At 50.6% G+C, this 20,938-nt stretch overlaps 3 protein-coding genes across 3 annotated transcripts; 2 read left to right on the top strand and 1 right to left on the bottom strand.

Annotated features, from left to right (window-relative positions):
- Window positions 1-2,360: 2,360 nt before the first annotated feature.
- On the bottom strand, window positions 2,361-3,063 carry LOC123117491 (zinc finger protein ZAT8). The gene has a single exon (XM_044538235.1). The coding sequence runs from the start codon at window positions 2,936-2,938 to the stop codon at window positions 2,528-2,530; it is 411 nt and encodes a 136-aa protein (XP_044394170.1). The 5' UTR covers window positions 2,939-3,063; the 3' UTR covers window positions 2,361-2,527.
- Window positions 3,064-9,644: 6,581 nt separating this feature from the next.
- Window positions 9,645-10,490, top strand: LOC123117490 (zinc finger protein ZAT1). Its single transcript, XM_044538234.1, has one exon. The coding sequence runs from the start codon at window positions 9,772-9,774 to the stop codon at window positions 10,375-10,377; it is 606 nt and encodes a 201-aa protein (XP_044394169.1). The 5' UTR covers window positions 9,645-9,771; the 3' UTR covers window positions 10,378-10,490.
- Window positions 10,491-19,936: 9,446 nt separating this feature from the next.
- Window positions 19,937-20,643, top strand: LOC123117489 (zinc finger protein ZAT11). The gene has a single exon (XM_044538233.1). It carries the CDS (start codon window positions 20,054-20,056, stop codon window positions 20,456-20,458), a length of 405 nt encoding a protein of 134 aa, XP_044394168.1. The 5' UTR covers window positions 19,937-20,053; the 3' UTR covers window positions 20,459-20,643.
- Window positions 20,644-20,938: the final 295 nt, after the last annotated feature.

Below are 20,938 nucleotides of genomic sequence, written 5' to 3'. Positions count from 1 at the left end.
GTTAGTACTCAAAACGTGCGACCAATAGTGATGGTATTGAACTACGGTCACATCTATTTAGGAATGATGGTAAGATATTTACTATTTGTCCTCAGTGCATATTTTGCATACATAATTTTTTTCCTAAACTTTCATTGCTAAGTATATTAATTAAGTACTATACAATGTTCTTCAACAAGGACTCCCGATGACAGTTGTGCCTCAGGGGATCGAGACTAAAGGTCAGATGTCAATTGTTAGCTTACGTCCAAGATATCCTGCATTGCACATGAATGCATTCACGATTTCTAGAAGTGATGAATGCTTAATAGTGAAAGATTTGAGGAAAATTGTTAATGATCGCAGAGAAGTACTAGGGGGCAGCAATGAGAAGCGCATCCCACGATTAGGAGACATGTTCATCGGCATGCTCCAATATGATCAATCAGGAGAGATATACATGTTCTATGCTATTTTACCAGAGAGAGTAGCTAGCAGGAGTGATTTAGCTAGTTCTTCATGCTGCTCTTAATTAGTACTTGTCTTTTCATGTCCGTGTTCTTCGTTCTGAACTTAAGTGATTTGCTTTTGTGGTGTTATATATGAACGCTTATAATATCATGACAATCATGTTGAACTCGATCGATAATATTTTTGCTTCTGGTACAAGTGAATGTTTCTTCTTTAAGCTAGTAGTGCTGGTGGTGATTAGATAGCTAGTTAATTATTATATCATTTAATGAAAAAACCGCAAATTAGTTTCAGCTGGATGGATCCTACCTAAGTGATCAAGTATATGCCATATCCGTATATATTATAGTTGATCAAGTATAATATGGATATGGCATATACTCTAGCTAGCTAGCTAGTAGAGATATCCAATAATGCATCCAGTCGAAACTAATCCGCGGTACTTTCGCCTAAGGATTTAACAACTCATTATAATGTAAAACAATCACTAAATTAAATTGAAAACACAAAATTAAAGAAAAAATTTAAAAAACACCCAAACATTTACCAACCGGTACTAATGCCCTCCACGCAAACGGGTCTGGCTCATGCCACGTGGTGGCACTTTAGCGCCGGTTCGTGACGAACCGGTACTAAAGGGAGGGGACCTTTAGTTCCCACTCTTTAGTGCTGGTTGGCGAACCGGCACTAAAGCCCGTTACGAACCGGCACTAAAGGCCGGTTCTGCACTAGTGGGAGTTGGTGATTGCAGGCCGTCCATCCTCTCTCAAACAAATGTTGGCACCAACAAGTAAGCCAGTGACTCAACTCTTTTCCCTGCTTGTCTCGTTAGACCTAAGCACGCTACTAAATCAAAATCATGCTCTCCCAAACATATCTCAACATAAATTCTTTCTTTTCGCGAATACACAAAGCTTGCATATCATTTCAATGATAAAAGAGAATAGAGAAAGTACAAGAGATGGTACAACACACTATATGGATGTAAGGAGACGCGAGAATGGTACCCGAAGCGGGGGAAGAGGGATGCTCAACCCAAGTAGAGGACACACACAACTAAATCCACTTAGCCCGGCCTCCGGCCACATAAGGCAAAGAGACTCGGGGCTAAGAATACCCACGCCGCGTCACGACTGACACAAGGCACCACATCCGAACGGGCGCAACTCCAAACTTGACATGATCAATGTACTCCCACCGAAAGCGCCAAGAGGTCAGCTAGTGCCTAGTGGGCGGCAAGACCCGGCCGGGCCGAAGACGGAACCCGTGGGAGAAGCACCGGTGAGGACTTACATAACACCTAGGATGCCCACGCCATGAGATGCAGTCTCAACATAAAATCTTGCTTGCTACGTTATCTCTACGTACCATGTGCTTTGGCTCTCAACATGAATATCGATGCCCCAAATATTGGGTGTCCAAACCACAGAGCTCTCGCTGCACATAAGCACCACATTCCAGATCTACGACGTTACGGTCAGCCGACAAGTTCCATCTCTCGCAACAAACTCACAGCATACAACTTTTTAGATTCTTACATCCATATTTTTTGCAGGGGAGATGCATACAAACATAACCATCCAGATAACCATGGCCGAAAGCCATCTTCATGTATGATCACTTTCACCCTGTGATGCGACTGCTGTCTATTTTATGCTTCCCTTTCTCTCTGTCAACATTTTTTTTCGCTTTTTAGATACGACCTAGATTTTTATTATACTAAAAATAATTGTGTGTGTCAAACAATGCGTATGCCGAGACCCGGCCTGCCTCCTTCTCAAGAAAAGAAAATCCGTGTTAGGGAGATCGTCATTATGGTTAACTCAACTCGTACTAGTTGAGTAGAACAAATATATGTACGAATCAATAAAGTGTAGATAATATCAGTAAACAGTAAATGAACGAATGAATGAGTCCTAAAATATGTGCATATATACCTAACAAGAGCGAACAGACCAACGAGCTACAGTAGTGTGCAGCAAATGTACAAACCAAACCGCGCACATAGGCCAACCTGTAAATCTCTACTAGAACCAGAAATGCCTAGCTATGTAACTTGAGAGAAATCAGTGCGGTGCTAGACGAAGAGCTGGAGCAGAACGGGCGGCGCCTGCGCCGTGGTGGCGGCCTCCTGCTCGCGGTGTCGGCGCATGTGGCCGCCCATCGCCTGCCCCATCTCGAACTCCAGCCCGCAGACGTGGCACTGGTGCGCCTGCTTCTGGTCCGTCGTCTTCTTGGTCCCCGGCTGATCGGACCCTGAAGTGAGGCCGAGCGCTAGCCCGTGGCGGCCGCGGAGGTGGCTAGTCCGGTGCCCGCCCAGCGCCTGGAACGACGGGAAGGCGCGGCTGCACGTCTTGCAGACGAACTCGCCATCTGCGCCGCCGCGGCGCTGCTTCTTGCTGCGGTCGGCCATGACGCCGAGGGAGAGCGAGAGGGACAGGGGCACCTCCTGGGCCTCATCTCTGCACTGCTTCATTGAGGAAACCATCGGAGCTCGGCTAGCCAGTCCGGTATGGCCTGCTCGACGAGAGCTCGTGCGTCTGTGGAACGATGGAGGAGATGAGAGATGGATTCAGGGACTCGGAAGAGCTCGGAATTGGCTGTGGATGTGGTTGGGTTCCGTGGATTGTTGGCCTTTTATACTAGACGGACGGAGTACTAGTACTCGCAGGTGGTAGCAGCCAGGCGCGTCGTCACGTGTACACCACGTCGTTGTTGACGTCTGGAGGTTGGAGCCAGTCGCGATCGGCGTCGACCCGGCTAAAGTGCGTGTTTGAAAAGGCCGAACCTTCTCTTCTCCTCTGGTGCGTCAGTTGAGAGCAATTGCTTAGCTTGCTCCCCATGTAGACCTGTACGCGGTTGGACGTACGGAAGGGCCCGCGAAATGGGATGGGACGGAAGCTTAATTAATTAGCTATAATGCTAGACTTACGGATATATTTCTACAGGACAGATGTTACGGACTCATGTGTCAAAATATGGCTAGAGAAGATTTAGAGAGGAGGGGGGTTGGAGTCATAACACGTTTTTCTCGTGTCCGTGGCAGCTGGAACCCTAGCCGCCGCCAGGAGACCCAATCTTCCAGCGCCGTCCTCCGGCGGCTCCCCTCCGCCGGCGACCTCGGTCGTCGGCGGTGAGGGGGATCGCCGGATCCACGCGTGTGGATCATTTTTACCTCTTCGTAGTTTAGATTTTTAGGTTGTTCATCGTCTTTGTTTCGGCGGCGATGATGACATCACTGAATAAAGATTCTTCGGATCCTTCCTTGACAAGGTCATTGGTCCTATGGTTGGGGATGGATTTGGAAACCAGCCTGTTCAAGCAAGGATGGCGTGGCGGCGGCGGCATCCTCGTGGTGGACCTGTGTCCTCGGGCTCCGCCGTTGCGACGACGTTTGCTCCAGCGTCGGCGCGGAGCTTGGTAGGTAGTCCAGGAGCGGATGCAGATTGTGGCCTGCATCGACAACATCTGGAAGACGGAACATGTGTCGGGTTCATGGTTCGTGGATGGCAGGTATGGTTTCCTTCTGCGACGTCTTAGTTGCGGTGGGGTGTCATATCTGGAGTTCGATGGCGTGTCCGGGGTGTTGCCCCGGTCTGATTCGTTCAACGGTAAGGGCTTCACTTTTGGTGAGCCACCTTGGAGGTCCGCAAAGCTGCATATCAGCGATGGAGCCGCGTCGAGCTCGGGTGAGGAGGTGATCCATCATTCTTTTCTACGGTGGCTGCTGTCGTGGTGCCGGAGGCAGGTGACGGGCGTTGGTGCCAAGCTTAGAGATGTTCTTCTATCTTTTCAGTTTTGTCATGTCGGTCCTTACGTGACTTGTATTTTAATTGTTATGATATGAATGAGACACGTATTACCATGAAAAAAAGGGATTGACGTCTTGGCGAGCAAGGGATCCTTAAGATCAGCCCGTAACAGCTTTCCGCAAGTGTAGCATTTTTTACTAATTAGCGAGCTCACGGTGTTAAGCATAGGGCAAAAGAAAGAAAGCGTTGGTGACCTGTGGGACCCGAACATAGGTTCTTTCACCAGTGAACGTCAGTTGTACTAACTTGACAGGCAACGATTTGACAGGCTAGTCGACGACGAGTCTTGCGCCGGAAGAACGAGCACGATTCCACATTTCCCATTTTGGCTCTTCCACTCTTTCTCTAGTCCAAAAACGGCTTGCCGCGTTCACCTAAATTGCTGCGCCACAGCTACGGAATTTCTCTGTAGAGGTACATGCACCACACGGTCGATCGATCGTCAATGTGAACAGTCGTACGCGTGTGCTCGTGTCTGTTTTCTCAAAATTCGGACTAGCTAACCTCAATACGGACTGATCAGTTCTTTTACACGGCAAACCATGACCGGAGGCTCGAGAAAACGATCGCGACGACGTCGATACAAGCCAATTGTTTTTGGGTAAGGCTAAGGCGTGACGTCTATGTTCTACAGCTCGTTAGTGTCCCTCTGTCCCTCCTATTTCTCCTCAAAGTTATTATTTAAGTTATTGAGGAAAGATGGTATATGTCAATCCTTACTAAAGCGAAAATATATGGGTTTTTCAAATTTGGTATCTCAAGTAGTATACTGGAAGCTAGGGGACTTTTATTTATCGGCGAGTCTAATGGCAACGAACAAATATTACTTTTACTATGGATCCTTCTCGATTAAGGATGGCACAAAAATTATATATTCTGGGACGATAAGTGGCTAGTTAACGCTACACTCTAGGAACAATATCTAGCACTAGACAATATTATGTGTCATAAGGGTGATACTATCGCCACGGTTTTAGAATCATTCCCGCCAAATGTGATGTTTAGAAGAGATTTAATTGGATCCAGATTCCAATCATGGAACACACTGCTTTTAACGGTTAACCACGGTGCAGTTGTCACAAGGGTCCGACGTATTTCTTTGAAACATACATGGTAGTGGACAATTCTCAGTGGATTCCATGTATAGAGCTTTGATCTAGTCGGTTGTGTCAGTCGATAATAATAAGGTCTGAAAGATGAAGATACCTCTTAAGATTAAAATCTTCGCATGGTATCTTCGTCGCGAAGTCATTTTTACTAAAATAATCTTATTAAGAGGAATTGGCATGGAAGTAAGCAATGCGTTTTTTGTTAGCATGATGAGACAATAAAACATTTGTTCTTTCAATGTAAATTCGCTCGTTCTATATGGGCAGTCATCCAAATAGCTTTTGACTTGTATCCTTCTTGTAGTGTTGCTAACATATTTGGCAACTGCTTACATGGGAGCGATCACATGTTTGGAATTTTACTCAGGGTGGAAGCACTTGCCGTGATTTGGTCACTTTGGCTAAGAAGAAATATATGATAAGGTTTTTCATGGTAAACGTATTTCTCTTATGCAGGTTATGTACAGATGTATCAGAACGCTTTATTTATGGTCCTTCCTACAGCAAGTGGAGAATCAAGACCTATTTACGGACGTGTGTACACATTTGGAGGCTACATCGAGGAATATTTTTACCCAATATGGGGGCAGCATGATCTTAGAATTGGTCCACCTACGGATTAGCCATTATACGTACTCTACATGTTTTTTTGCATTTTGTTTTCTTTTTTTTTTTTGCGTGAGGACTTCTGGTCATGTGTATCTTAGTTATGCAGAGGCCGGGTGTAATGTCGACGGACGTTTGAAGGGCTGGATTTGTCCATCACGGCGGTAGATGCTTCAATCTAGTAACGCGACCGTAAAAAAGACGTGACCGTAAAAAAAACAGTGAGAATACGGTAAATGCAGGAGGCACGTCCCCGGTGCTCACATGGGACGTATGTAGACACTACCCGCAAAATCATGACATCACCGCTTATGAAAACATTGCACGCACTTGCTACACCACTTGTCGGAGTAGTTGACGCGTCTTCTGCCGTATTATTTTATTCTTCTCCTGTGGTGAAACTTCGTCCTCCGTTGAAACATGTGCCGATCGATCGCATCGAGCCCCGGCGCCGCCCGCGATCCGGAACGAGTAAGCAGAGCGACCATGTGGTGTGTTATGGATCGACTTGGCGGGCGGGCCTGGGATCAGCAACGACTAGAAGTCTAGAACTACGAGCGGCCATGTTGCATGCACATGCAGACCCCTTTGGTGGTCGGTCAGCATACACCGTCCCATCGTCTCGTCGGGTGCAAGAGTAACGCCGGCTCGCTCGCTTTTTGCAGATTAAAAAACCAAAAGGGCACCAGTAGAAAGCACGAATAAACAAATACTTTCACCGTCCCAAAATTTTTGTCTTAAATTAATCTAGATAAGAATGTATCTAATAATAAAACGTGGCTTAATACTTTGTTTTTTTTAAAATGAGGGACTCCTCGGCCTCTGCATCAGAACGATGCATACGGCCACATATTCAAACAAATTTTTTGGGACGGAGAGAGTAGTACTCCCTCCGTCCGGGTTTATTGGGCCTCTTAGCAAGTTTGCTCTGATCTGTTTTTGTAAGGCCCCGCTAAATATGTGTGTTTACTTTTCTCGATCAGCTCCGCCGAGCACGCACACGATTGGGCTACCGTTTCGGCTTCATCGTTGCATGCGGGAAAACAGCAAAGTACCAGCTGTGAGCAATAACTGCCTCGCGCTGTGGTTGGTTGCATGCGAAAGTAAAGCTGGGCAATTAGCTGCTGTGAGGCTTTGGAATAACTGCAGATTAATCTAATTAGCTGCTGCTACTTTCGTAAGTCACGGATGATTACCAGTAATATTCTTCCTTGGTCCTCGTGCCGTGGCTAACAGGCCCAATAAACCCGGACGGAGGGAGTACTAAACCGAGCAGCTTGCAGTTGACAAGCACGCGCCACTGCGTACGTGCACCGGCCGGAATTGTTTGCAGTTGTTCGGCCGACGAGCTGCCGCGCGAGCTGATTAAGCTTTTTTTTTTTTTTGAACAAAGCTTTGCTTGCTTGCTCCGGAGGGAAACGGGAGCCGTGTGCCACTGTTGGGAACAGCCAAGAAAACGCGTATGGCACCTGCGGCGCGGCGAATGCAAGTATGGAACAAAGCTGTCTACAGGAGTTATCCACTGACCCTAACCAGCGGTTCACTGGTTCTGCCTTTTTTTTTGTCATGTCCCGGACGGCCTGTTCGTTCCAACCAAGTGCCGCCGCAGGGACCCAGCTATGTAGCTCGTGTTGGCCCCACCGTCGGCTCGGCACCTAGCTGTCAGCGATGCCATACATACATACTCTGGATTGTAGCAAAAACCAGGCGTTGGTGATAGCTTTTCCCGTTGCCCGTTGCACAAAAAACCATGGGCCCGCCGCCGCCGGGCACGCTCGTCGTCGCCTGGCTGCCCGGGCGCTGGTGGTAACTTCTCCGTTGCCCGTTGCAGCAAAAATCTGTGGCGCAGTTGCCGCAGGCCACGCTCTTCGTTGCCTGGTCACAGCAAATTTGGGCACCGGTGATCGCTTTCCCGGTGCCCGTTGCAGCGCCAGCACCGGTGGCCACTACCTCTAGCCTCGCCGGTTGCAAAGCACTTAACCTCGCTGAGAGGGAGGACGAGGAGATGGATGGCCATGGCTTCCTTGGGTTGCATCAGCCCATGAGTACTCCTCGCATCAGCTGTGTGCACGGCGGGGGGTGGTCGACTGCCAGCCCCATCTTGACCCGATCTAGATGCAAAAAAGGGCAGCCCGTGGGAATAGAGGTGATTTCTCCGGCGACTTGATTTGGGCGCTCGCTACGGGCGCAAGTGCTGGAGGGTAGGGGATGAGTGGATGAGCAAAGCTGTACAGGATAAAAGCATCGAAGGGATCGAGAGGGTGGGGAGCGGTGATGGGCCAGGGAGGTTGCGATAGCGACATGGCCACGTGTGCTATCCGGCGTCGTTTGATCCAGTAGGATTGTGCAACTCGCACGTGACTAGCCGTAAACGTTTCCTAATTCTTCTTAGGCTGGTCACAATGGGGAGAAACTTAGGAGTAACATCACACACTCCAATACAACTTTGCTTATGTGGCACATATTTAATGAGGAGAGAGGTGCTTGTGGTAACTAGCTAAGTTACCGGAACATCACACACTCCAAGAAACAATAAGTCTATAACCTAATAAATACATCGTTGCATGACACTACATAGATATTCCTACCCACTATGAAGGTAGGAACATAGTCTAGGGAAGTGTGTAAGTTACTAGCTTATGTTCTTGCCCATTGTGACCAGCCTTATACAAACGAGATTAAATGCGTAGTTATTTCTAACAGACTTCCTAATATAACTACTTTTTCCAAAAAAAAATACTACCAAAACTAGGCAGTATTTTTTGTTTATCCACACATGCACTAAGGCTTGGATATTTGGCTACCGAGGATGGTGTTGCCCAACCATATCAACTCCTAATAGCACAATTGCCTGATTCCCTCTCCCCCCCCCCCCCCCCCCCCCCCCCCCCCCAAAAAAAATATGCCTATGACGGCGAAAGTTCTTGCAGGGGGAGAAATGTCGGCTCAACCGAGGAAGGCCCACCTAAAAGTTTTTAGGTGAATCACCTTTTATCCACTCCGTCTAACGGAGAAGCTTAGACCCCAAGTATATATTTGTCAGGAGATCTTTTCGCCACACACTCTTAATTGGCTGAAACTTTCATAACTCCCACTGCACTTTCAATTAACAGTTCACGGTTGGCAGGCCGGGCACTTTGAACGTCGACTATAGCGCCAGCTGCACACATCCAGCGTAGAAGAAGAAGCGAGAGCAAGTCACCGTCGCGCGCGTCGTCAAATCACCCCGCACGTCATGCCAGCTCGCGCACGTCTTCGTCGACTCAGCAAAGCGCTTTTCCACACACGTCTGGCCGGAAAATATCCCGGCCGGTCGACCTTGGCCAGAAAGAAACTCCAGAACATTCCGGACCCCCAGCTCGATCCAGTGTGCCTCCAGTCGAAACGCGCGCGCGCGCAGCCTGGACTATTCTACGGACATTTCATTCCCATTAACCAACGAACCGCCGAATCCGCCCACGCGGCTAAGGTACGTTGCCCGCGCGGCTAAGCCACCGCGCGCCGCCGGCCACGCGCATCGCCGCGCGCCACACGCTCGAGTCGGCTCGCCTCGAGCATATCCGATCGATCGCGTGACATCCATCCACGTCTTGAGCGGCGCGGTGGCTTCCGACGATTGGTCCACCCACCCGAGGTCGGCCACCACCCCGCCGACTTGACACCCACGTTAGCTCCCCCCGCACCACTACGCAGGCGGCACGCCACCTCCACCGCCTCGACCCGTCGCGACACACCAACCTATATATAAAACCACCACCGCGCCGCCGCTCCATCAACTCATCCATCTTCTTTCCATGCCACGGAGCCAGAGCTGCGAGACAAAGTACTTGCAACAAAAAAGCACCAGAGCCCACACGGATCCGGCGATGGGAGCGGCGGTGAAGCGCGCGAGGGAGGAGGAGCCGGTGTCGCTGGCGCTGGCGCTCACCACGGACTCGGCGGCGTCGTCCACCACGTCAGCCGACTCGGCCGGCGCGCCGGCGGCGTCCAGGAAGAGGGCGCGGCGGGGCAGAGTGGTGGCCACGTCGGGGGAGGGCGAGTTCGTGTGCAAGACCTGCAGCCGGGCCTTCGCCACGTTCCAGGCGCTGGGCGGGCACCGGACCAGCCACCTCCGCGGCCGCCACGGGCTGGAGCTCGGCGTCGGCGTCGCCAGGGCCATCAAGGAGCGGAAGCGTCAGGAGGAGAAGCCGCACGAGTGCCACATCTGCGGGCTGGGGTTCGAGATGGGCCAGGCGCTCGGAGGGCACATGCGCCGGCACCGGGAGGAGATGGCGCTGCGCGGCGCCGACGACGGTGACCAGTGGGTGTGGCGCGGCGTCGGGGCGCTGGATCAGGAGGCGGTGGGGCGCCAGACCGCCGCCAATTACGAGCCGCCCGTCTTGCTCGAGCTGTTCGTCTAGGTAGCTAGCTGGATCTACTAGTAGTTAGTACAATTTCTTGATGAAGGGAATCACTTGTACATGTCTTTGATTAGGATGATATTATGAGATAATTGTAGGACATTGTAATTACAGATTCACGGTTCGATAGAGTACGTTTTTGCCGGTTGGTGTCTCTGTTCTTGGATTTTGCTTTGGATTGGTCCGTTTTTTAACCGATCGACTGAAGATTTGTGGATCTCGTATGCACTTGTACATGTTGTTCCATGAATATGGCTGCTGTTCACCCCCAGTCCACTTCAACTTCAATCTGTAAAATTCTGCAATGCAATCTGTTTCTAGAAAAGAAAGACAAACTCTCAGTCGTTGCGTCAATTTGATGCAACATGATATGAAAGAAGATAAACACCAAACTGTTGCATCAATTGATATACCTACGTTATCGAAATTATAAATAATGATCATAAAAAAACATTGACAGTTTAACGGATAACTATTGCCTTTCTTTTTTTCCAAAACTATTGTCTTACTTGGGTTGAGTTTTAGGAGCCGCCATTTATATTCGCCATCATCCGTAATCTGATTCTAAACAACATGGTTTGAAAAATTGTCTTGCAACCTAACCCAAGCGGCTGGTGGTTCAGGATTTTGCAACTGGTTAACAGAAAAATAATCATAATGCTTAATTTATTTATTTTAATAATTGAGCTAGGTCAAATAAATACTCAAACGTAATCAAAATCACAAAATGATGTCAGTTCAGTTTGTATCAGGTCTTCGATTTAGGGTTTCTTGGCTGGATCAACCATTTGGACTGGTTTTACGAACTATGGTAAACAGATGTCGTAAGTTCACGTACTAGCACAACTATACTTGGCCATCTGTCGGGCCGGGCCTACCAAAGCCCAACGTAAAAACCTAGGACCAAGCCCGACCAGGCCGGAGGGCCTAAAAATCAGGCCCAAGCCCGACCCATCAATCAAAAAGCCCATCAAGCCTCTTTTGTAAAATGCAAATACGACAGGCCCGGGCCCAGCCCGGTCATCAGGCTCAAAATCAAGGCCAAGGCCCGGCCCGTGGGCAAGATCGGGTCGCGCCGGGTCAGGCTTTTTTGGGCCGGGTCAGTTCGGGCTGTCCGGGCCGGGCTGCCCATGGCCAGGTATAGGCACAACGTACGAGTAGCTTGCCAAGTGCCGATTACCAGGAAGTAGAAAAGAAACTGAAAGTGTGAAAATTTTGACCGAACTGCTATAACTATCTACGCCATTCAAACTTTTTAACGTTTGATCAAATCTGTAGAAACAAAGTCTCAAAATTCTTTTTTTATCAAATATATATAATATGAAAACATATTGCAAATAAATCGAATGATGTAAACTTGATTTTGTTGATACCGATTCTTTTTATAGACTTAGTCAAACTTAATGAAGTTTTACTTTGGACAATCTTGTTCAGTTATTTTAAAACAAAGAGAATACTCAACTAAGGGTAACATTTTTCTTTTTTTTGCCGGAAACTGAGGGCCAGTTCTTTTCAGCTATGCTGTGGAAATAAGCTCCTATGAAAATAAGCCCCAAATAAGCTCATGTGGAAATAAGCCCGAGATAATAAGCTAGCGAGTTCTTTTCAATGCAACTTATCTGTGGTATAGCCAGTGAAAAGTCTGTAATGCCCTTGAAGTGTAATGTTGTCTGATTAATCGATATTCTTTGAAACAGAGAATTTATTCATATTCATTGGAACAGCCCCACTGTCAAATACAAATAATACTCACCTACCAGTGCATCAACGTCATCTAGCAGCAGCATTTCCGGGAGTACATCTAATCTAAAGGGGAAAAGCAAAAAATTGTGGGGAGAAAAGGCAGAGGAGCCTTTGCTCCGACGAGTTGCTGCTCCTGCATGAAGTATGTTGCGTATGGAGTGGCAGAATAGGGCGCTGGAGCTGCTACTCTCCGTCCATGTCTTGGCGGCGGAGACTGACGGAGTGGGGCGTCGACCGGAGGAATTGGAAAGGCTGGAGGCAGATGGGGAAGAAGGGCTGCCTAGTGAGGCGTGAGAGGGAGGTGCAGCGGCAGCGGGTGGCCAACCCGCCGTCCATATTGGCGGCGCCGGAGGGAGGGACGGGATCGACGGCGACCGGCGGCGGCTACTGGCCTAGGGAGGAACCCTAGCTTCTTTGTCGCTGAGAGCGCCTCTCCTGTGCAAGACGAGTGAGCGAGAGGACGAGTGAATCATTTTCCTTGGGTGGGAACGGGGCGGTGGCATTTTTCCTGTAAAATGTGCAAACAACAATGGCAACAAGCTATACCCTTTCGTTTTTAAGTGAGAAGCCGCGGGAATCTACCCTCCCCCCAGCTTTTTTCCATTGTGAAGGAGGGGGAGGTGGAAATAAGCTAAGCTAGCTTCTCCAAAACGAGTTCTTTTGAGCTTTTAGCTTATTTTGACAATAAGCTGCTAGAAGCTAGTACAAAAGAACTGGCCCTAAGGGTAACGTTAGTGTCGCTTTGAAATGTTAGTGTTGTTTTCTTGTACTTCCTCTGTTAAAAATATAAAATAGAGTAGATCACACTTTAGTGCTCACATATGGAAGGATTGTCAAAAGTATATAAGAAAACGCTAGAACTCACATCTCGAAGTACATGAAACCACTATTTGCTTCGAAGTTCAGTTAACTGGACTTCTAGTATAGTGAAAACGCTAGTCATGACGTCGATAGTGTAAACGCAGCAGCCATCCTCAACTCTCCAGAAAAGGACGGAGACATCACGGAGGAGTCGACTAGAGTCTAGAGGGATGCCTTGAGCTGATGTCGACTGCCGAGCAACTTCAAAACAGGTGTGCTGCCAACGCGTCCATCAAGTACTATGTACGTCCACAGAAAAGAGCACACGCTTTGTCCGGATCGTCGTACGTAGGTGTGCTAGACACTTGCATGTAGCTCTGCCGAAGTACGTTCGATCACTGGCACACGGCCGACACGTCTTCCGTGCTACGTACTCCCTCTATTCGGAATTACTTGTCGCGAAAATGAATGTATCTAAACATATTAATTTTTTTTCGAAACGGAGGCAAAAGATTTGCCTCATCGATTAATTAAGAAGAAGAGAATTGCCCAGTTAATTAACGGAAAACCGGGCGAAAACCGATACATATAGACCACATGCGGACTACTCGCTAAGAACCAAACTCCATAACCCCACTATCAACCCGACAAATACACATAACATGTAACAATCATGAACCCTCACACTTCTATGCCTCAAAGAAACCCCCAACAAAACCAAGGTTGCATACATTAAACGCCACCAAATCCACGGAGATGGAGGACAATGAGACTGAGTATCCTCCATTAAGCAGCCGCTGACGCCTTACCAATGACACCGCTCTTCTTGCCTATGGTTCGGAGAGCCTTCTTTACCTTCTTTATTTTGCCCGTAGAAACCTCCTCCGCTAGGAGGCAACCAATCGCCTTGCCAGACCCAGGAGAAGCTACCTCCAAGGAGGCGAGCAAGCAGCCAAGCTTTTTCAGAAAGACTATCTCGTCAATACGTGCCATCATAGCATCACGGTCAAAGATGGGCGACCGGATGGGCTTCGTCACCTCAGAATTAGGTGCCAAAGCACCTACCTCATCACCTGCAGACGCCACCTGGTCAACAACCTCAGGTGAGAGAGCAATAGTAGCAGCCAAACCTCCACAGTCCCCAAAGTCGGGCGTCTGAATGGGCTCCAACGACGGCGGAGAGGTCGCAATCGACATCACCAAGTTCCCTCCAAGAGGCCCCATCTCCTTAGGAAGCACCATCGAAATAGGCGAAGTAGGCTCCCCACAAACCTTCTGAAGCTCAGGCATAATCTGCAGCACCGGAGCCACGACCTCGACAACAACTTCACTCCCAGAAGTAATCGGCACGGCAGGCAACGACAACCGACAGGATGTAGCACGAGGGGAGAGATCTCCATACATGCATGCTTCCCCATCGACAGAACCAACCTGAATCTCGGGCGGCAAGGACACATCGGGCACAACCCCAATCTGAAGCTCAGGCAGCGAAGACACATCCGGCACCACCTCTAGTTTGGCGAGAGCGGCCTCCGCCCTCCCCAAAACATTCCCGGCTCGCACTAGGCAATCACGAAGCTCGATGCGAAGCAGCTCGGTCTCCTCCGCCAACCCAACTTGCTCAGTCGAGATAGGTTGGAACTGCACATCTGTCATGGAGACATCATCGATGGATGCAGGTGATGGAGCAGGACATTGGAGTGGTGAAGCATGGGCATGCTTCTCAGCACGGCAGAAGCAGGCGATGTGGCCGGATCAAAGACAATCCGTGCATCGAATTGGATCCCTACAAGAGTATGCTCGGTGACCTCGACAGAGGCACCGAATACACCTGTCTCTCAGCCACGCCGGAGGGGGACTCCGCACATTGACAGCAAGGCGACGAAAAGCAGCAGGAGCCGAGCGGCGCCCTCTCGAGACGAGCTGCCAACCTCCCAAAGCATTCTCGCATGGAGCCATAGGAACTGTTGACGCCGCCACCCGGTCGAAACATCCTCGCCAATTTCCCCAGCCCGGACGCACCGGAGGCGCCTGAACGACGAGCCCTTCGCTCGCAACAGAGGCGAGAGGAGCTGAAGCTGCGTCTAGAGAAGCCGCCACTCCCCCCTCGCCATGGATGATGGAGCAACGGGAGACATGCGTTGAGCCGAGCACAGCCGGAGCCGGTCGAGAGACGGGATCCAGATCCGCCTGATCTGGATCGAGCGGTGGGGAACAGATGGGGCTTGTCGCCGGTGGCTTCAGAAGATGGTCGAAGGCGGCACCAGCAAAGCAGGCGAGGGTGACGGACGGCTGGGCCAAAGAGCTCGCCGCTGCAGCCAGAGCGGAAGCCGCTGCAGCCTTCGGGGAACGCGGGCGGGAGACCTGCCGGCCGCCGTTCTCCAACCGGAGCCGACAGGCCGGAGGCAGTGGCCACGGGCGCGGGGTCGGAGGCGTTGGCAGCGTGGCCGTCGCCGGTGGGGTCTGGTGGAGGGGCGCGGGGGCCGCGACAAGGTGGACGGGGGCGGCGGGCGGCGGAGGTTGGTTGGTCGGCGCAGAGACGAGGCGCCCCTGCACGACCGGGCCAGCCTTGCGTCCGGCGAGGAAGGCCGCGGCGAGCGCGGCGGCCAGAGCAGGGGCGGTGAGCGACGGGGCCGAAGCGGCCGATGATGACGGCGCAGCCGTCGCGGACATGGGGCCGCCGTGGACGCGGCTTCCCGCAGCTTCCACAGGGGCTGCTCGGGCACGACGAGCAGCAAAGCTGGGACGGGCGGCGAGCGCACGGGGCGGAGCTTCCAGATCCGGGGCTGCCGGAGGCAGGGGAGGTTGGAGGAAGGAGATCAGCCCGGCAGCGGCGCCGCGCGGTCGCCCGTCGCGGGCGTGCTCATGTCGCGGTCCGCAGTTTCAAGGGTGCAGGGAGAGACCCTAAACATATTTTAGTTTTAGATACATTCATTTTCGAGACAATTAATTTGGAACGGAGGGAGTAGCTGCTACGGTGACAGGAAAAGAAGAAAGGTGGCTGGTTATTGACGCGTCCTGATACATTGAGGGTGAGGCATAGATAATTTGAAGTGACGATGACAGACATACTATGGGCTACTCCGTATATTCATACTCGTACGTCGTCTAAAGAGAAAACGACAGGAACGAGCGCTCCTCGATCGCTCCCGCGAGCGGTCAGGAGCGAACCCTAGACGCCGCCACTAGCCACACCCCGCCGCCCCCACTCCCCTCGTCGCCGCCGGCAGCAGTCGCCGGGCGAAGCCCGCGCGGCTCGGCGGCGGCGGTGTTCCTTTTGCTCCTCCCGCTCGAGATGGTGCGGCGCGGCCGGTCGCTCCAGAGGGAGCTCGGGCACGTTGGCGCTTGGGGCGGCGCGGCGAGGCAGCGCGGGGTGGCGGCGCACGGTGCGCGGGCGGGCGCGGCCAGGTGGTGCTGGCACGGCGAGGGGCATGGCGGCGCGTGCGTCGGGTGCGGCCTTGATGCCCCTCGACGGGATCTGGCGGGGACGGCATGGCGATTGGCGGCGCTCCGGCGGCTCCTGGCGCGTGGATCCGGCGAGTGGGGATGCGGACGGCGGCTCCTGGCTGCTTGACGAGGCTCCTCCCGGCGGTGTTGCGGCTGCAGTGGGTTCCTCTGGCTTCAGCCCGGTAGCCCTGCTCGGCGGGTTGGGGCAGGGTGGCGGCTCCTCCTCCCGGCTTGGTGCTGAGGAGCTGGCCAGTTTGCTAGCCCGGCATGGTGGTGGCTGCCGGGGCGGCGGCCCCGGATTTGGTGGAAGCGGCTTCGGCTGGGGGGTGGTGCGCGCATCTGGGCGTGGTGGGTCTCGGGATCCCACGACCAGTTCGAGGTCGGCCTCGGCAGGATGGGGTTAGTTGGCTGCGTTGGTGCGGGCAGGTGGTTGTTGAGCATCTCCGGGAGAAATCCTATGTCCGGCCTCTGCCGGATCTGGCGACGGCGACGCCCGTGGGCGTCGTGCTCTTTCTTGGAAGCGTTGCTGTTGTGTGGTCCTCCCCCCTTCCCGCGGCCTTGGCTCCGGAGGGAAACCTCAGATCTTCGAGATCGGGCGATGAAGGCGCCTTCACGTCTTCTTCCTCCTTGGGGGCATCGTCTCGGAGCCGGCCACAACCTGGAGACCAGTGGATGGCGGCACCTTCGCCGCGTGGGTTGCGGCATCTTCGCCGCGTAGTTTGCTGAGGCGTCCATCTCGGGGGCGCTGATTTCTGCTTGGCAACGATGATGGCGTCGAGAGGAGCTTTGGTCGCGGCTCGGGCTTCGGTAGTCGGATCTTCCCGACGTGTCCGAGGTGCTCTTCCGTTGGTTGCTTGGTTGCTTTGAAGTTGGAGCTGCGGTGGAGTTGTCCATGCGGTGACGATGACAAGCGCTCGGTGGTCGGCTACGGCGGGCACGGTCGGCGCAAGTCCTGCATATTCCCTTGTGATGATCGTCGTCAGAGTCGGAGCTGTCAGTTGTTCGCGCGTGTGGCCTTCTGTTGGCATGTGCCGTCATGATTTCGGTGCAGCTGTCCTCTTTGTAGCTCTGTGATCCCATGTCGGTGGCCAGGTTGGCCGGTGGGATCCTTGTTATATGGGTTGGATTGTATCGGTTTTAGCCCGGTTTTCCGTCAATTAACCGGGCAATTCTCACTCCTTCTTAATCAATGAAAATGACAAGTCTTTTGGCTCGTTTCAAAAAAAAATAAAGAGAAAACACAGCTGGCATCCTCATCCATCCTTATCACGAAGGAGTCGACTAGAGGCTAGAGCGATACCTTCATGTCGACTTGTCCAGCAGCCACAGAACAATCAAGCGTGATAACGCCAACACGTCGAAAACAGCACGCGTTGTGTTCTGGCTTTGGTTCTATGTTTGACACTCCTGTTGTACCCCCTTCGGTTTTATTTAGTCCGTGTATTAGCGAAAATACAAAAGTGAACATGCGTGCGCGCGCATCCACGTGAATAGCAAATTTATATAAAAAAATACTAGAAAAATTAAAAATTTCTGAAATTTTGCGGCATGAACCTTAGTCGATCATTCTATCACGTGTGAAGTTTCATGATGTATTGACATCCCATGGTATTCTTAGCGAAGAAAATACAAATGCGGCCATACTATTCATTAAACATTGTTCTGTAATATAGCTTTGATTAGCTTTGATTTTGTCATTTTTGGCCAGATTACCACGGATGATATTTCTTCGTAAAACTTCATATGCGAGTATACCGGTTGACTATGTATATTAAAAATAATTCAGTTTTTTTATTTTTCTAGCATTTTTCCGAATTTACTATTCATAACGGATGCACGTGCACCCATGTTCACCAAATCCGCGTCCGTGTATTAGCTTTAATCAAAGTCAAGGTTTGTAAACTTTGACCAAATTTATAAAAATATATTAACATATACAATAACAAATCAATACAATTAGATTTATTATTGAATGTACTTTCATACCATGTAAATTTTTTATAGTAAATGCTAGTACTTTTTTCTATAAACTTTGTCAAACTTTATGAAGTTTGACTTCAGTCAACTCTAATATGCAGAGTAAATAAAAACAGAGGTAGTACATTTGACTATTCCTTAGTGCTATTAATAGGTTTTTCTGATGGCTCCGTTTTTTTGTAATATAAAAATGAGACAGGAACCCCTTTTATATATTTCATCGATTGAGACATAATCAAGTCTTAGTCGACTGAGATTTAGCAACACTATTGTGTATATATTTCGTTCAAAAACAGGACACGATTTCTTTGGACCGTCGTACATGTGCTAGACACTTGACGTAGCACAGGAGCTTTGCTACATCTACGAAGGCTTACATAACGTGGGAAGGAGGCTTACTAGGTGAGATGACAATGTTTAATTGGAGTTAATAGGGGTGCGGGGCCTGCACCGAGATTCAGGGGCAGGTTTGATTAGTGGATTGGAAAGTTTCGCAAGGTTACGTTGCAGACAGCCGAGACAGAGCGGCCTCAGAGTCAGTTTCTGCGTATAAATTGGGACATGTTGCGGCAACGACAGATATGGTACTCCCTCCATTCTAGTATAATGTAGTGCGCCCACATTTTTTAAGATTTAATTTTAACCATAAAATTAACCAACATGAGTGACTGCGGCGGGAGCATGATAGATACCTTTGAATTTGTATTCAAAAGAATTTTTAAAAAATATAATTTTCAGTAAAATTATTTATGTATTATTGGTCTAATTAACTAATTTATGGTCAGGGCTGAATCTCAAAAAGCGTGGGTGCATTATATTATGAAATGGAGGGAGTATGTACATATGTGTATCCAAGAAATTTCACTATGCCAGAAAGCGTCGCACATGCGTTCGCACGTTACTGGATCGAACGGACAGCTTTTTTAGGTACTAGAGTGAGCGTGTGGCGCACTACTGACCTCAGTCGAGGGGAAACCTTCAGCACGATCCAGGCGAAAAACAAAGCCAAGTAGTAGTACGAACGATGCTTAAGGTTGGACCGACCGTTTGTTCGTCTAGATAAGAGTCTGGATTTTCATTCTTCGGGAGCAAGACTTTCTCTCTTGACTCTTGACTCTTGACTCTTGACCTGTAAAGTGGATGTTTCCCCAAACCAGAGCTCGATCCACACCGCGCACAGGCAAGTGCGCAACGGGAATACGGGATACGTCACCGGCCGGTTGGTGGACCCATCTTCTTCTGGGCTTCGTCCCTTTTTTAACCGATGACACCGTGAGTGAGCTGCTAGCTTCCGTGCCGTTTCGCGGGCCCTTCACTCCACGAGCAGCGGTATGGATGAAGCCAGCGCAGCGCACACGTCAATCTAATATTCTAATCAACCGCGTCGGTCCCAGCTCGCTAGCCCAGTGAAGCGATAGAGATGGCCGAGTCGCCCGCCGGCAGATCTCGACGTCAACCCCGACGTGGGGCACAAGTGAAGTGAGACCACCTGGCTGCGAGCGACCGTGCTGAGCTAGGAGTACTCGTCTTCCTGCCCCTCCACGCTCCACTATATAAACACCAACCATGCACACACCCGACAGACACCAACAGGCAGCATCCACACTCCACAGCTCCATCCGTTCCTTCTGCCACGGTCCCTCAATCTCCAACTTCTCACCGGTTGGTTAGTTCGTCGACCCATCACAGATTCGCAGTTCGTCCGTCCATGACGAAGCACCAGAGACCAGCAGCAGACCGGGCCGTGTCCCTCTCCCTCTCCCTCTCCCTCGGCGCCGTGGCCGGCCTCAAGAAGAAGATGCGCCGCGCCGGTGGGGATCAGTTCGTGTGCAAGACGTGCGGCCGCTCGTTCCCGTCGTTCCAGGCCCTCGGCGGCCACCGGACCAGCCACCTGCGCGGCCGCCACGGGCTCGCGCTCGCCCTCACCCTCACCCTCACCGCCGGGGACCAGTACCGTGTCAAGCCCAAGAGTACAACGGATCAGAAGCAGGCGCACCGGTGCCACATCTGCTGCCAAGGGTTCGGGACGGGGCAGGCGCTCGGCGGCCACATGCGCCGGCACCGTGACGAGGCGGTGCAGGCGCCTCCCGTTCTGCTCGAGCTGTTTCTCTAGACTGATCTCAGTAGTTATAGTGCAGAGTTCCTGACATGCATATACGTGCACACTCGTAGCAGTAGGTGTTGATCATTGGTTCGTTCATTACTTCATACGTGTACATACATTAGTTCGTTCTTTACATATTATATACATTAGTTCGTTCGTTTATGTTGTTTAACCGAACCATATAGTATTTCTCAGTTGACTGGATCATAATCCAGCCCGGTCTATGCCCGCAGTTGTATAACGCGCCCACCGGGCCACATGGTCCTGCTGAAACGGAATGCAGTATGTATGAATCTTGTTGGAGTGGTGTGGAATGATCTATTCATCATGAGGATAAACTTAAAAAATATAAAGTTTTTTTTTACAGAGAATTGCGTTTGGAATATCGGCCTCCATGGAGGCCGAATTTTTGAAAAAAAAATCAAAAGTCAAAACTTTTAGTTTCAAAAAATCTGAGAAAATTATTTAAGTAAACGAGGATGTGAGGTG

This window comes from Triticum aestivum, chromosome 5B (assembly GCF_018294505.1).
Source record: "Triticum aestivum cultivar Chinese Spring chromosome 5B, IWGSC CS RefSeq v2.1, whole genome shotgun sequence".
NCBI lineage: Eukaryota > Viridiplantae > Streptophyta > Magnoliopsida > Poales > Poaceae > Triticum > Triticum aestivum.
Note: the sequence above shows the minus strand (reverse complement) of the source record. Positions and strands in the feature narration are given on the sequence as shown.

Excerpts from the sequence above, each read along its gene's own strand:
- LOC123117491 (XM_044538235.1), bottom strand. The coding sequence starts at position 2,938 with ATGGTTTCCTCAATGAAGCAGTGCAGAGATGAGGCCCAGGAGGTGCCC.
- LOC123117490 (XM_044538234.1), top strand. The coding sequence starts at position 9,772 with ATGCCACGGAGCCAGAGCTGCGAGACAAAGTACTTGCAACAAAAAAGC.
- LOC123117489 (XM_044538233.1), top strand. The coding sequence starts at position 20,054 with ATGACGAAGCACCAGAGACCAGCAGCAGACCGGGCCGTGTCCCTCTCC.